The sequence below is a fragment of the Dendrobates tinctorius genome, unplaced genomic scaffold (genome assembly GCF_039654945.1).
Source record: "Dendrobates tinctorius isolate UK_male_01 unplaced genomic scaffold, ASM3965494v1 ptg000003l, whole genome shotgun sequence".
In the NCBI taxonomy this organism is placed as follows: Eukaryota; Metazoa; Chordata; class Amphibia; order Anura; family Dendrobatidae; genus Dendrobates; species Dendrobates tinctorius.
The window spans coordinates 49238135-49254291 of record NW_027361671.1 but is presented as its reverse complement, the minus strand read 5'-3'; the positions used below and the strand labels follow the sequence as shown (position 1 = coordinate 49254291).

The window sequence follows — 16157 nt, the reverse complement described above, 5'->3', positions numbered from 1 at the left end:
AATCTTGGAATCAGTGAGTGGGCCTGTATAGAGGTCTACAGATACTCGCTGTGCTGTTTGGTGACATGGTGTGCATCACACTCAACATGGACCAGAGGAAGCGAAGGAAAGGGTTGTCTCAGGAGATTAGAAAGAAAATTATAGACAAACATGTTAAAGGTAAAACTTATAAGACTTTCTCCAAGGAGCTTGATGTTCCTGTGACTACAGTTGTACAGGATGAAAATTGATGACAAATCAAAGGATATTACGAACAGTAACAAAAGATCCCAGAAAAACTTCTAAACAGATTAAAGGTGAACTTCAAGCTCAAGGAACATCAGTATCAGATCGCACCATCTGTCGTTGCATGAGCCAAAGTGGACTTCATGGGCAACAACCAAGGAGGACACCATTGTTGGGAAAAAAATAATAAAAAAGCCCGACTGGAATTTGCCAAACTACATGTTGACAAGCCACAAAGCTTCTGGGAGAATGTTCTATGGACAGATGAGACAAAAATGGAACTTTTTGACAAGGCACATCACCTCTATGTTCACAGGCAGAAAAATGAATCATATCAAGAAAAGAACACTTTCCCTACTGTGAAACATGGAGGGATCTCTGTTATGTTCTGGGGCTGCTTTGCTGCCTCTGGCACAGGGTGTCTAGAATCTGTGCAGGGTACAATGAAATCTTAAGACTATCTAAGGATTCTAGAGAGAAATGTGCTGCCCAGTGTCAGAAAGCTTGGTCTGAGTTGCAGGTCATGGGTCTTGCAATAGGATAATGACCCAAAGCACACAGCTAAAACACCCAAGAATGGCTAAGAGGAAAACATTGGGACTATTCTGAAGTGGCCTTCGATGAGCCCTGACCTAAATCCTATTGAGCACCTTGGAAAGAGCTGAAACATGCAATCTAGAAAAGGCAACCTTCAAACATGAGACAACTGGAGCAGTTTGCTCTTGAGGAGTGGACCCAAATGCCTGTCGAGAGGTGCAGAATTCTCATTGACAGTTACAGGAATCATCTGATTGCAGTGATTGCCTCAAAAGGTGGTGCAGCAAAATATTAAGTGAAGGATACCATTATTTCTGTCCAGGCCTATTTCATGAGTTTTATTGTTATATTTTTTAAACAATTCTGTGGAAGCATGGTTGAAAAGCAATGTCTGACGTTCATTTTCATAGATTTTTGCTTTATTATTACTTTTGTCAGATTCAAGTTTTTCTGTCACCATTGTTGATTTTTCTGTCATTAAACGAGGGGTAACCAACAATTTTGACCACATGTATAAGTAATGGTTATTTTGTTATTTTACACAATTCCTGCCATTACCTAATTTTGTTTTTAATTTAAAACAAACCCTTTAATATTTTTTGACCTGCTGATAATTTACAATTTAAATAACTAGTATATTTTAGGCTGAAATGCAGTTTTTGGTGCTTCCTATTCTGTCCAAACACTGTAATAGTTGCAAAAGAAAGAAAGTTAATTCCTTCCTTTGTGTTTCATTCCTTTGGATCCACTCCTGGCATTGGCCAGTATCTGTATATCAGATACAGTCCATCATTAATTTTAATATATGTATGCCTGCACTTTGAGGTGTAAACCTAGCCACAGCAGCTGATATGAGGCTGCCCACCGGACAAAGTAAAAATGGAGTGGCGGATGCACAGCATTATGTAAATTGCACGCTGCGCTTCCTCCACTTTCATAGGAATATCCGCAAATATGCCATCCATCACGCATAAGGTCTAATTGAAAAAAATGTTTTTTCCTAGATACAGTAGTATGGAATAGGGTAGTCTACTACACTATTCTACACATTTTTTTGTGGTTATACTATCATACTGAGAAAAAATGATATTGTTTGAACTCCACCTGGCTAATGTACACATTTCTTTATAATCAGATAATTTTTTTTATTGTGAAATGCAAAACATACACCCGATTGCTTGAAAAGAACATTTTCAATTCCAACATTTCATGATTTACACAGCTATCTTCATCAGATCTGTGATTATTATGTTATAAGGAATAGCAAGATATTTGGGTAAAAGGTACTTATTATACAGTCATGGCTGAAAGTGTTAGCACCCTTGAAATTGTTCCAGAAAATTAAGTATTACACATGTTTTGGTATTCCCAAATTTCCCTTGTGTGTATTGAAACAACAAAAAACACAAAGAAAAAGGCAATTTAGACATAATTTCATACAAAATCCCAAAATTGGGCCCTACAAAATTGTTAGCAACTAGCCAAAATTGTGGATAAACCACTTTGTTTCAAGCATGTGATACTCGTTCAAATTCACCTGTGGCAAGTAACAGGTATGGGCAATATAAAAATCACACCTGAAACCAGATAAAAAGGGGAGAAGTTCACTCAATTTTTGCATTGTGTGTTTGTGTGTGCCACACTAGCATGAGGAAAACAGAAAGAAGAGAAGAGAACTTTCTGAGGTCTTCAGAAACAAAATTGTTGAAAAATAGCAACAATCTCAAGGTTACAAGTCTATCTCCAGAGATCTTGATGTACCTGTGACCATGATGCAGAACATAATCAAGAAGTTTACAACCCATGCCACTGGAGCTAATCACCCTGGCCGTGGACGGCAGAGAAAAATTGATGAAAGGTTGCAATGCAGGATAATCAGGATGGTGGTAAGCAGTCCCAATCAAATTTCATAGAAATTCAAGCTGTCCTGCAGGCTCGGGGTTCACCACTGTCAACGCAAACTATCCGTCAACATGTGAATGAACTGAAACGCTATAGCAGGAGTCCAAGGAGGATCCTTCTGCTAACGCAGAGACATTAAAAAGCTAGACTTCAGTTTGCCAAAATGTATGTAAGGCTGGTTTCATACTAGTGTTTTTTTGCTCTGCGTTTTTGCGCATACATGCGCATGTGTCCTTTTCCCCTATCTTTAACCTGGGGGCGCATGGTCTAGCGTTTGCACGTGTTTTACGTGCGCATGCGTTTTTTTGTAGTGTGCGCCCAGGCGCGCCGGACGCTACCTGTTGCATTTTTGGTCCGTCCGACCTGTCTCAAAAAAACGCATGCGCACGGAATGCGCAAAAAAACACATTACAGTCTATGGGAACGCAGATATGCGCATGGATATGCGCACGTCTGCATTTAAAAATGCATGCATTTTAAGAGTAAAAATGGCTAAAAAATGGTTACAACACATGCGCAAAAAAGCAGCAAACGCATACAAAACGCATGATGCATTTTTGTATGCGTTTGCACTGCGCAAAAACGCAGCGCAAAAAAATGCTAGTGTGAAACTAGCCTAAGCCGTAATCCTTCTGAGAAAGTGTCTTTCATCAATCTACTGCTAACCGAAAATGTAATAAGGCCTACAAAGAAAATAACATAGTACCTACATTCAAATATGGTAGGTTCAAAGATGTTTTGGGGTTGTTTTGCATCCTGTGGCACTGAGTGCCTTGACCCCATAGGATTTGTGGTTGCAATGTAGTGCCCAGTCTCAGAAAGCTAGGTTTGCATCCTAGGTCATGGGTCTTCCAGCAGGACAATGACCCCAAACATACTTCAAGAAGCACCCAGAAATGGATAGAAACAAAGTGCTGGAGAGTTCTGAAATGGCCAGCGATGAGTCTGGATCTATATCTATTGAACATCAGTGGAGGGATCATAAAATTGCTGTTGACAGAAGGCACTCTTCAAATATGAGAGACCTGGAGCAGTTTGCAAAAGAAGACTGGCCCTAAAAATCCAGTTGAGTTGTTAAATGCTTGTTGATGGTTATAGGAAGCGATTGATTGCAGATATTTTTCTAAAGGATGCGCAACTAAATATTAAGTTAAGCATCGTAACAATTTTGTCTGGCCCATTTTGGGGGTTTTGTGTGAAATTATGTCTAATTTGCCTTTTTTTCGCTGTTTTTTTGTGTTGTTCCAATACACAGAAAGGAAATACACATGTTTATAACAAAACGTGTATATTAATTTTCTGGGAGAAAATAAGATTATAACACACACTTTTTCCCCCCAAATTTATAATACGGATATACCTTACTGGCCATGGTGGAGCAGGGTCCCAGGGTCGCTACTTCAGGACGTTGCTGCAGGCTGGGATGAGTGGGTGTTCGGATGTGCGGAGCGCCGCTGCGGGTGTCCGGTGCTGCTGCTGCACTGGACACATCTCCTGAGATCTTGGTGCCGAGATCTCCATCTGCGCATGCGCCGCCCCTGGCAGCCATTTTCCCGGAGTCCACCGCATAGGAAACCATGGAACTGGGGGGGCTCTGGCCTTTCACAAAATGTTGGCAGAGCTCCGCAGCAGCATCGGACACCCGTAGTGGCGCGCCGCACATCCGAATACCCTCTTATCTCAGCCTGCAGCAATGCTACACTCTCGCCTCCTCCAGCAGTGACCCTGGGACCCCACTTCACTGCAGGCACAGCCACCACCCTAGATAAGCAATAAGACGCATGGATTATAAGAAGCACCACCATTTTATAAAAAAAAAAAATAAAAAAAATTTCCTATTTTTCTCTGCAAAATTTGGGGTGCTTCTTATAATCCTAAAAATATGATTCTTCATTTTCTGGAACAATTTCAAGGGTGCCAACACTTTCGACCATAACTGTATGTTAATATTGGTACCATACCAACTTTGATCCATACACATCCAAATGAAAAAAAATGATTTGAGTTCCCCCCTATTTTATGAAATCAGCAAAAGTAAATAAGACAGCTATGAGCTGATATTATCATGCTGGGAAGGTCCTTAGTTATTGGGCCCTTCCCTGCCTAAAAATATCAGCCATCATCCGCCCCAGAATTGGAGAATCACACAAGTACCGCCCCCAGGACTCCTTCTTCCGGCGGCCCGCCCGCAGCTGAGGTGCGCATTTTGAATCGGGAGCAGCGCTCTGCACTTCCAGGACGGTGAGGGGACCAGTGTACCAAGTCTCCCGGAATGGGCTCTATCTCTGTCGCAGTCTATGGCGTTACTTACTAGAGCAATCGAGTCCCTTCGAGCCCCAGATAGGGGCAGGGACAGTGGCTCGCCTGTCTTAGAGGGGTCCTCCACCTCACAGGAGCCTCCGGCCTGTAGGGGCCGCTCTCACTCCAGGCAGACGCAGGGGAAACGAACCCACACAGCGTCTCCCAGTCCATCCGGTGCCTCGGCATCCATGAGCTCTGTCTCGCTCGCCTTCACCAGTAGTCGATAACAAGCAAAGCTCAGATTACGACTCGGACGAGCCGCTTGATTTAGATACTCCAGGGTACCAGGAAACAGTTGACAGCCTCATTGAGGCTGTCAACCAGACTCTTGGGATTGAAGATGATTCCACCTTGTCCTTAGGTCACAAGGTGTCATTTAAGCGAGTCAAGTGGCCTCATAGAGTATTTGGCTCTCACCCAGAGTTTGAGGACATACTGCAACGACACAGGGAACGGCCAGACAAGTGTTTCTCAGGCCAGAAGGCGCTCGAGGCGAGATACCCGTTCGCCCCTGATCTCCGTAAAAAATGGGCAGAATCCTCAACGGTAGATCCACCTGTGTCACGCTTGGCCTCTAAAACCCTGTTATCCATACCTAGTGGTTCCTCTATCAAAGATCCCACTGACGTCTCATGGAGAGCTTGGCTCGCTCAGTGTTTGAGGCATCAGGTTCAGCACTCTCTCCCTCGTTCACGGCAACTTGGGTAGCCAAGGCCATGATTTCTTGGTCAGAATCATTGGACAGAGCCTGCCGCAAATGCAATCTCCATTAGGAGGGCTCTATGGTTGAGGACATGGCGGGCAGACTCAACCTCCAAGAAATCCTTGACTTCTTTGCCTTATCAGAGCGGCTGCCTATTCGGAGAGAAGTTAGATCAGCTCTTCTCTGACTCCACAGGGGTAAAGAGCAGTTTTCTCCCTCAGCAAAGGGTCAAACAGCCGTTTTCGTCACCAGCTTCAGGCATGTTTCCGGTCCTTTCACAACCCCAGGTGGGCTGCAGTGATCAATCCCGCCGCTTCAGGTCGTCCCAACCAGGACAGGGATCGTCAAGTCTCATATAGAGCTAACCCATTGGAGAGAATGCGTACCCCCAGCCAGGTCAAGGGGTCCTAGGTCCCAGAGATCTTCAGCCAAATGACTCGAGGCAATTTCCAGGCGACACCAGCAAAGTAGGCGGTTGCCTACTTTGGTTTCGCCACGTCTGGCTCACATCACACACGACACATGCGTAAGAGAGCTGGTGTCCTCGGGGTACAAGGTAGAATTTGTCAAGTACCTCCCAAGATGGTTTTTTCTTTCCCGTGCTCCCAAAGTGGGCAAGGGATTTGCTCAAGGCCATCAAATTGCTCCAGCACAACGGAGTTGTTGTTCCCGTACTGGAGAACAAGATATTTCAGGGTTTCTACTCCAACCTGTTCACGGTCCCCAAAAAGGACGGAATTGTCATGCCCATTCTGGACCTGAAGCTCCTGAACAGATTTATCAGGATCAGACATTTCCGGATGGAGTCTCTCCGTTCAGTCATATCTGCCATGGGGCGGGGAGAATATTTGGCCTATATCGACATCCAAGACGCCTACCTACACATCCTCATTTTCCCTCCGCATCAAAGATTTCTACGCTTCGCCATCAACGGCCTACATTTCCAGTTCGCAGCACTGCCCTTCGGGCTAGCCACTGCCCCCAGAGTGTTCACAAAGGTCATGGCGGTCATCATGGCCATCCTGCACTCCCTGGGCATAGTCGTTTTACCTTACTTAGATGACCTCTTGGTCAAGGGCCCTTCATTTCCGGCATGCGAGGAGAGTGTCAACGTCACGCTAGATACTCTTTTCCACTTAGGGTGGTTGGTCAACCTGAAGAAATCATCCCCTGTTTCAGCTCAGAGGATTTCCTTTTTAGGGAAGATCTTCGACACTTCACGAGGGTTGGTAATTCTCCCTCAGGACAAAGCCCTAGCACTTCGCCAAACAAACAAAAAAATAACGTCTGAATGAGGCATAAAGGTGATATTTAGTGTTGTGGGGGCGTGAGCAGAGCAGCAATTCAAAAGATTGCTCTAGGGCCCAGCCCTTCCTAGTTCCATCCCTGCCACCCTTACAGGATGCATTACTTCTGACCTATAGATAATGTAAGTATGATCGTTGTACTGTATATAACCACCATTTGGTTTATCCAGGACTCAAGGTGACCCCATACGTATCCGGCACTCTCACTCCCCACGAAGCTTTCGTCAGTACAGGAAATCTCAGTGTTCTGATGGTGAAAGATCAGTTCTGTCTGAAGTCAAGTAAGTCCGGAAATCACCAATGTTATTAAGCTGGCAGTGAGTAGCCAGCACAAAATAAGTTTATAAATATCCATAGTACTCTTATTCATGAAAAATTTAGAAATATCGAGAGTAATTTTATTATAGAAAAAAGATCTAAATAAAATATATACCTATAGTAATTCCAACTAAAGAGGCTTGGGTTGTATCGTCTACTGTGCATGGGTGTGTATACATTTTATACATACACACACATATTGTATTTGCTTGTGCTGCTTCACTGTGTGTGTTATAAACAAAACATGAGGGAGCACAAGCAAAGACCAAATACAGCCCAGTAACCAAATAATATAAGCACACTGTAGGAATACTGAAAAAGGTGAAGAAACTTAATTTGACACTTGTGCAAAAAAAGCATTTTTAACACACATGGCAAATTAAGTTTAATCACTTTTTTATATACCTATTCTGTGCTGCCTTCTTATTTTTTTTTTTGCATACTGTATATATTTGTGTTTAAGCCGACCCGAGTATAAGCCGACGCACCTAATTTTACCATGGAAAACTGTGTAAGCTTATTGACTCGAGTATAAGCATTGTCCATGGTTCCTCATCCCCATCCTTGTCTGCATGGCTCCTTATTCCCATCCTTGTCTTCATAGCTCCTTATTCCCTTCCTTGTCTGCATGGCTCCTTATCCCCATTCTTGTCTGCATGGCTCCTTATCCCCATCCTTATCTGCATGGCTCCTTATCCCCATCCTTGTCTGCATGGCTCCTTATCCCCATCCTTGTCTGCATGGCTCCTTATCCCCATCCTTGTCTGCATGGCTCTTAATTCCCATCCTTGTCTGCATGGCTCCTTATCCCCATCCTTGTCTGCATGGCTCCTTATCCCCATCCTTGTCTGCTTGGCTCCTTATCCCCATCTTTGCATGGCACCTTATCCCTATCCTTGTTTGCATGGCTCGTTATCTCTATCCTTGCATGCATGGCCCCCATGAGAAAGGCATAAAACATCTTACTTGCCTTCCCTGCTTGCCCTCGCAGCATCTTGTTCCGGTGGTAGCAGCTCTTCCGGCCGAGCCATCGGGTGTCCCCACACATTAAGGGAATGAATATTCACCTCTCTGCACGCCTATGGGAGTGGAGAGGTGAATATTCATAACTCTTAAGTAGCACGCATCCGTGATAGCAGGCTGCTGTTGGAAGCCAGCGGCTGCGTCTGTAACTGCGCACTATAAGAGAAATGAATATTCATTGTCAGTGCAGTGAATATTCATTTCTCTTTAGCAGTGGGCACAGGAGTTAGCTGCAGCCGCTGTCTCTGCCTCCTGTGACCCGCTGCTCCACTGCTCCGCCTCCCTCTTCTGGGACAATGACTCGTGTATAAGCCAAGGGGGACGATAATAAACCGTATTTTGCAGATTGAGATGCAAACCGAATTCTGGGGAAAAAATTAAGATGAAAAAACTGTAAGAAAATGGCGCATCTTGCTGCTTACCGGGGGTGACAGCTGCAGTAAAGCAGGGTCCCAGGGTCGCTGCTGATGGAAGAAAGAGTGGGGCGATGCTGCAGACCTCAGGCTGGGAAGAAGGGGTGTTCGGAGGTGCGACGCTGCGGGTGTTCGGTGGTTTCCCAAAATCTTGGTGCCAAGATTTCCATCTGTGGGTACACCGCCCCCGGCGGTCATTTTCCTGGAGTCCACCGCAATGTAAACCATGGAAGTGCAGGGGCTCTGGGCTTTCACAAAATGTCGGCGGAGCCCTCTAACCACCGAACACCCGCAGCTTCACACCTCCGAACACTCCTTCCACCCAGGCTGAGGCCCGCAGCATCGCTCCACTCTTGCCTCTCCCAGCAATGACCCTGGAACCCTGCTCCACTGCAGCCAGTAAGGCATATTTGAATTATAAGATGCACTCCCTTTTTCCCATTATAGAGATTTGAAATATATAGATATAAATATATAGATATCGCACACTTTTGTGTATGTATGTGTGTATGTATATGTTATGTGTGTATGTATGTATATATATATATATATATATATATATATATATATATACACATACACACAAATATGTGATATCTATGTATCTGTGTGACTGCTTTTTGCTTTCAAAACAACATCAATCCTTCTAGGTACTCTTGCATGCTGCTTTTGAAGGAACTCACCAAATATGATGTTCCAAACATCTTGGAGATCTAACCACAGATCTTCAATAGATGCGGCTTGTTCAAATCCTTCCTTCTCTTCATGTAATCCCAAACAGACTTAATGATGTGGGGGCCATATAACCACTTCCAGGACTTTTTTTTTTGTCCTTATTGACACAATTTCTCTAAAGATGCTCTAGGAGTGCTGAACGCCGATGGAGAAAAACCCGCACACCAGAAGACTTCATCCACTTCAAATTTATGCTAAGAACCTACAACTCTGCCCTTCACCTCGCCAAACAGACCTACTTCACCACCCTGATCTCCTCACTAGCCAACAACCCCAAGAAACTTTTTGACACCTTTCACTCCCTCCTCAGGCCAAAAGCACAAGCTCCTATCTCAGACATTTGTGCAAATCACCTGGCCTCCCATTTTATAGAGAAAATATATAATATCCGTCAGGAAATCCGCTCCCAACCACCAAGTGCTGTGACTCCCATGCCTTCCTGCATCTCCCCTGGCTCACATTCCATATTTGATCCCATCACAGAAGAAGAAGTCTCCAGACTCCTCTCTTCTTCTTGCCCAACTACATGCACTACCGACCCCATTCCCTCACAACTCCTCCAGTCTCTCTCTCCAGTCATCACAACTCACCTAACTACAATCTTTAATCTCTCCCTTTCCTCGGGCATTTTCTCATCCTCCTTCAAACACTCTATCATTACTCCATTAATAAAGAAACCTGCTCTCGACCCATCCTGCACAAACAACTACAGACCAGTCTCTAATCTCCCCTTCATCTCTAAACTTTTGGAGCGCCTAGTCTACTCCCGCCTTACCCGTTACCTCTCCACTCACTCCCTCCTAGACCCTTCGCAGTCTGGCTTCCGACCCCTACATTTGACTGAAACTGCACTCATCAAAGTGACGAATGACCTTCTGACAACAAAATGTATCGGTGAACACTCTCTGCTCATTCTTCTCGACCTTTCTGCAGCTTGTGACACTGTTGACCACCGTCTCCTACTCTATAGGCTCCAGTCACTAGGCATTAAGGACACTGCTCTCTCCTGGTTCTCTTCCTATCTCTCTGACCGCTCCTTCAGTGTTTTGTTCGCTAGCTCCACGTCATCTCCTCTTCCTGTCGCTGTCGGGGTACCTCAGGGCTCATTCCTTGGCCCCCTTCTCTTCTCTCTCTACACGGCCCCAATTGGACAGACCATCAGCAGATTTGGCTTTCAGTACCATCTTTATGCTGATGATACACAACTATATACGTCATCCCCCGACCTTACCCCCGCTGTACTACAGAACGCTAGTGACTGTCTGTTCGCAGTCTCCAAAGTCATGTCCGCTCTGTATCTGAAACTTAACTTCTCAAAAACTGAACTTCTTCTGCTCCCGCCATCTACTAACCTCCCTAAATCTGACATTTCCCTCTCCGTGGGTGGCACCATAATAACACCATGGCAGCAGGCACGCTGTCTGGGTGTTATGTTTGACACCAACCTCTCCTTCACATCCCATATACAATGTCTTGCCCGCTCTTGCCGCCTACACCTAAAGAACATCTCCAGAATTTGCCCTTTTATCACCATGGAAACAACAAAAACCCTCACTGTAGCATTGATCCACTCCCGCCTGGATTACTGCAACGCTTTATTAATTGGCCTCCCCGCTACTCGACTTTCCCCTCTCCAGTCCATACTTAATGCAGCAGCCAGGGTCATCTACCTGGCTAATCGGTACTCGGATGCGTCCGCTCTTCGCCAGTCCTTACATTGGCTGCCCATTCATTATAGGGTCCAATTCAAAGTACTTGTTCTCACCCACAAAGCTCTCCACAGTGCAGCACCCCCCTACATCTCTTCCCTCATTTCTGTCTATCGGCCTAGCCGACCGCTGTGCTCTGCAAAAGACTTTCGACTAACCTCTACACTCCCAACTCCAAGACTTCTCCCACGCTGCGCCAATCCTCTGGAGTGCTCTACCCCAAGAAATTAGGACTATCCACAATTTGCACAGTTTTAGGCGCTCTCTCAAAACACATCTATTCAGAGCAGCCTATCACGTTCACTAATCAGTCACTTTATGTGCAAGTGTGAGTATGTAGCCCATTCACTATCTCTGTCCCCCACCTTCTCAAGATGGCTGGACCATCAATGTAAATACATCATTGTAAATACACACCTGTACTTTGTATCTCCCCCACCTCATTGTAGATTGTAAGCTCTCACGAGCAGGGTCGTCTTATTTTACTTTAATTACTGTATTGTTAACGTTGTTACTTATGACTTGTGTTTTGAAACTGTTAAACTGTAAAGCGCTGCGGAATATGTTGGCTCTATATAAATAAAGATTATTATTATTATTGACATTGGCTGTACGTTTGGGGTCATTGTCATGCTGCAAAATAAATTTGGAGACAATTAGAAGCCTCCCTGAGGATATTGCATGATGGGTAAGTTTCCGCATTCTCAGCACTGAGAACACCAAGAAATGGGGACGGTTGAAGACTGTATATGCAGTGGTCAGCCAAGGAAATGTAGTGCAGCAGATGAAAGACACACCATGTATCCCATGGAAATGGGAAGGTATCCAGCAGTGCCATCAGCTCAGAACTGGAAGCAACCAGTGAGATCCAGCTACACCCATCTGCTGTAAAAGTCTGTCCAGAAGTGGTCTTCATGTAAAAAATTCCAGGCAAAACCATAACTTCAACATGGAAACAAAGCCAAATAACTTAACTGTGCGCAGAAACTTGGTAACTGGGGTGCAGAAAAATTACAGCAGGTGCTCTGGACTAGTGAGTCAAAATGAGAAATCTTTACAGTTGTGTCAAAAAGTGGTTTCCCCTTACTGATTTCCTATTCTTTTGTATGTTTGCTGCATTTAAATGATTTAAATTACCAAACAAATTTAAATATTATAGAAAGATAACACAAGTAAAGACAAAATGCAGTTTTTAAATGATTATTAAGGGAAAAAGAAATCCCAAACTACAAGGCCCTGTGTGAAAAAGTGATTGCACCTTCCAAATAATTCAACTTTTGTCTCATCAGTCCACAGTCTATTCTCCCAAAAGTGTTGAGGATCATCGAGATATTGTCTAGCAAAACTGAGACGAGCCTTTGTTCTTATTGTTCAGCAGTTTTCGTCTTTGAACTCTACCAAGCAGGCCATTTTTGCCAAGTCTGATTATTATGGGAGAGTCATGAACACTGACCTTAACTGAGGCAAGTGAGGCTTTCAGTTCTTTAGATGTTGTTGTGGGGTCTTTTGTTACCTCTTTGATGAGTCATCGCTGTGTTCTTGGTTTAATTTTGGTCGGCCGACCACTCCTGGGAAAGTTTACCACTGGTCCGTGTTTTCTCCATTTGTGCATAATGGCTCTCAATGTGATTTGCTGAATTCTGAAAGCTGTAGAAATGGCTTTATAACCTTTTCCAGACTGATAAATCTCAATTACTTTGTTTTTAATTTGTTACAGAATTTCTTTGGATCGTAACATAATGTCTAGCTTTTGGTCTACTTCACTTTGTCAGGCAGATCCTATTGAAGTGATTTCTTGATTGAGAAAAGGTGTGTCAGTAATCAGGCCTGGTTGTGGCTAGGGAATTTGAACTCTGCTTTCCAAATATGTGATAAACCATAGTTAATTTGTTTTGGGGGGGCAATTATTTTTTCACACAGACCCTGTAGGTTTGGATTTCTTGTTCCCTAAATAATAAAGACCTTTATTAAACAGTTGCATCTTGTGTTTACTTGTGTTATATTTTGTCTAATATTTAAATTTGTTTGGTGATCTCTGAAGCATTTAAGTATGACAAACATGAAATAGAATAGGAAATCAGGAAGGAGCAAACACTTTATCACAAACTGTAGCTGTAACAGAAAGCCGTTTGTTCACCAAAGGACTAAAAAGCGATACAGTAATGAGTGTCTGCAGGACACAGGGAAGCATGTTGGGGGTTCTTTGCAAGTTTAAGGATGCATTTGAAACATATAGTTAGATTCTTATCCATCATGCAATACTATCTGGGAGGCATGTGACTGGCATTAAATTTATTCTGCAGCAGAATAATGACCCCAAACATGCAGCCAATGTCATTAAGCACCATCTTCAGTGTAAAAAATAACAAGGAGTCCTGAAAATGATATGGCCCCACAGAACCCTGATCTCAATATCATCGAGTTTGTCTAGGATTACATGAAAAAAAACAGAAGGATTTTTGCAAGCCTAAATCCACAGATGATCGGAGTTTAATTTTAAAAGATGTTTGGAGAATCTCCCTGCCGAGTTCCTTCAAAAACTGTGTGCAAGTTACCTAGATGAATTGATGCTTTGATGTTGTTTTGAAGGTAAAGGGCGATCACACCAATATTGATTTGATTTAGATTTCTTATTTGTTCATTCACTTTGCACTGGTGGACATGGATGAAATTAGTTTTGGAAACGTAGAAAGGTCGCCAGGGTTGTGCTCTCACAAAGCCATATTTAGGAAAAAAAAATTCTTTACTCACCACTGCTTACTAATGTCTGATATTGCCTGCAGCACTAATATCACGTTGACTGTGGCCAATAACTGATCTCCGCATCTCTGAGCGGCCTATGCCGACAACTCGGGAGGAGCTGCTGACCTAGGTCATTGGCCGCAACGCTGTAGATGTGGCGGCAGTACTGCAAACCATAGCAGAGATTGGGAGAAGCATGTGAGATGCAATGCTGGTCCCAGGGATAGCAAATAATGTTTTGTTGTTTTTAAACAAAGTGCAGCCAGGGGACAGGTTTTTCTGAAATCAGAAAACCCCTTTAACGTCAAAACAGGACAGGTCACAAAAGAGTTAACACGCGTAATTGGTGAAATGACCAGAACACAATATTGATTGCAGCATCAAGACTTAGATTGGAAAATCATTTAGCTTTATTTAGATTTTCTTAAATCCAACACTTACAAGGAGTCTGATAGCACACAATGATTGCTGAAACCCTTTACATGACTGAGCAGTGCAATGCATCTTCCCACCTGTTTGTTTTCTATCGGTATCCTCTTTTTCTTGATTGACATTCCTGGCTTTACAGGAGAGGAGAGTGGAAATAGATGGAAAACAAATATCTGGGAAAGCGCATGGAACTATTTTTCACCTCTATGGGTTCACCGAGTACCTGGGCTTGGATTCAACAGTAATTTTGTGCTGAAAGATTAATTTCAGATGGGCTCTTCTTTAGGGCTCTTTCAGATGTCCATGATAATCATTTAGATCTCGGATCGTTATGTAGGCCTGACCGTGCATCTTCCGACCGAAGCGTGACCACTTTATATGTTTCTATGAGACTTCCATGCTTAGGTCGGGAGGCTCGCTTACCTGTCTGTGCATTGCGATCCAAGATTGGACCAGTGATCACAGATGTCTGACAGAGCCCTTCTGTGGATGTTAGTGGGGTTCTCCAGCATGTTCTTCATTTTTCTTAAGCCGGTGATACATGTATATTTCTTTTAGTGCGAAAACTGATCTTGTGCCTCCCTTGATTGTAACACGAGCCTCGGATACCCATTGTGTCACTGGACCTCCTTCACAGGTATTTTATGATTCACACCGTAATTATTATTTGGAGATTTTTTTTTAATAGTGCATAAAAGCAATCAATGTTGACGATGTCTAATTTTACCAGTTGTGGTAACCTCCATATAGAAACATTTGACCTATTAATTTTAACTTTGGTTCCAGAGACGGAACGGGTCCAAGGATAGCCTGACTGAAGTCGGAGTGTCTCATGGCAGGGATGGAAAGCACAGTCTGAAAAACATCAAAACAGCACAGACCTCACGCCTTACCTCCGAAACCTGACAACAGTGGGAAATGGTAGTACTTATGTTAGGATGATGTATGGACCAAGAACCCCCATAAATTACAATTCCATGTCAGACTAAATGGAAAATCTCTTCAGCCCTTGTTATCGCTGGAGCCTACACCATAGTGATCATAATGGCAAAGTTATTACCTGTGCGTTATGTGACCAAAGGTGTGGACACCTAACTCTAAACTGTTCTAGGAAAACCTGAACAACGCTTGTGTCTCCTACATCAGCCGCCAATGTTACAGTGACCGCCACATGAAAGATGCTGCTCCTATGCCATTGTTACGAACCCTGTATACGTTTTATGTGGTCTGTGATGACGAAAGCCAATCACTTCTAGCTGCCGGAATGTTGAAATATTTGACGTTACACCTACTTGTTTGGCACAATCTTAGATTCTAGTTGATCAAAGGCATTTGGCCTATAGATGCTTGTATATCAAGTGAAACATTATTTGTAAATTGTTTTTTTTTATTTTGAGGAATTTTTGAATTTATTTTATTCTTGCAGTATTAAAATTTTAAAGTATTTAAGAATAAAATCTTAAAAAAACAAACAAAAAAAACTACTTGTATTTATTCTCCAGATGTGGAACCATATTTTTCCAAGAAAACAGCAGCAGCAAGAGCAATGTCTTCTACAGTAGGGATATCAAATGCCTGGCACAGGTCAAAGCCAAGTACTCACCAGATCTGAGCCATAATCTAAGTACATGTATATGGAATGAATAAGATAAAGATTTTGACAGACTATTACACAGTGCTGGCTGCCCTGACAGGAGCTAGGTGATTCTGTCATTAGCCTTATAGGGGGTGCTATTGTGTCTTATTCATTTTTATTTAAATATATAACCTTATAGGGGGCTCTAGTGTGTCTTATTCATTTTTATTTAAATAT

At 43.3% G+C, this 16157-nt stretch overlaps 1 protein-coding gene across 4 annotated transcripts in view; it reads left to right on the top strand.

Moving 5' to 3' along the window:
* Positions 1-15825, top strand: part of EPB41L4A (erythrocyte membrane protein band 4.1 like 4A) — a 591957-nt gene extending 576132 nt beyond the window's left edge. For all 4 annotated transcript variants that reach the window (XM_073550667.1, XM_073550634.1, XM_073550632.1 and 1 more), the window contains 3 exons: positions 7146-7256; positions 14903-14981; positions 15131-15825. In XM_073550667.1, the coding sequence (XP_073406768.1) occupies positions 7146-7256; positions 14903-14981; positions 15131-15250 (310 nt within the window). In that variant the 3' untranslated portion in view covers positions 15251-15825. The remainder of the gene's footprint in view (positions 1-7145; positions 7257-14902; positions 14982-15130) is intronic.
* The last annotated feature ends 332 nt before the right edge of the window (positions 15826-16157 follow it).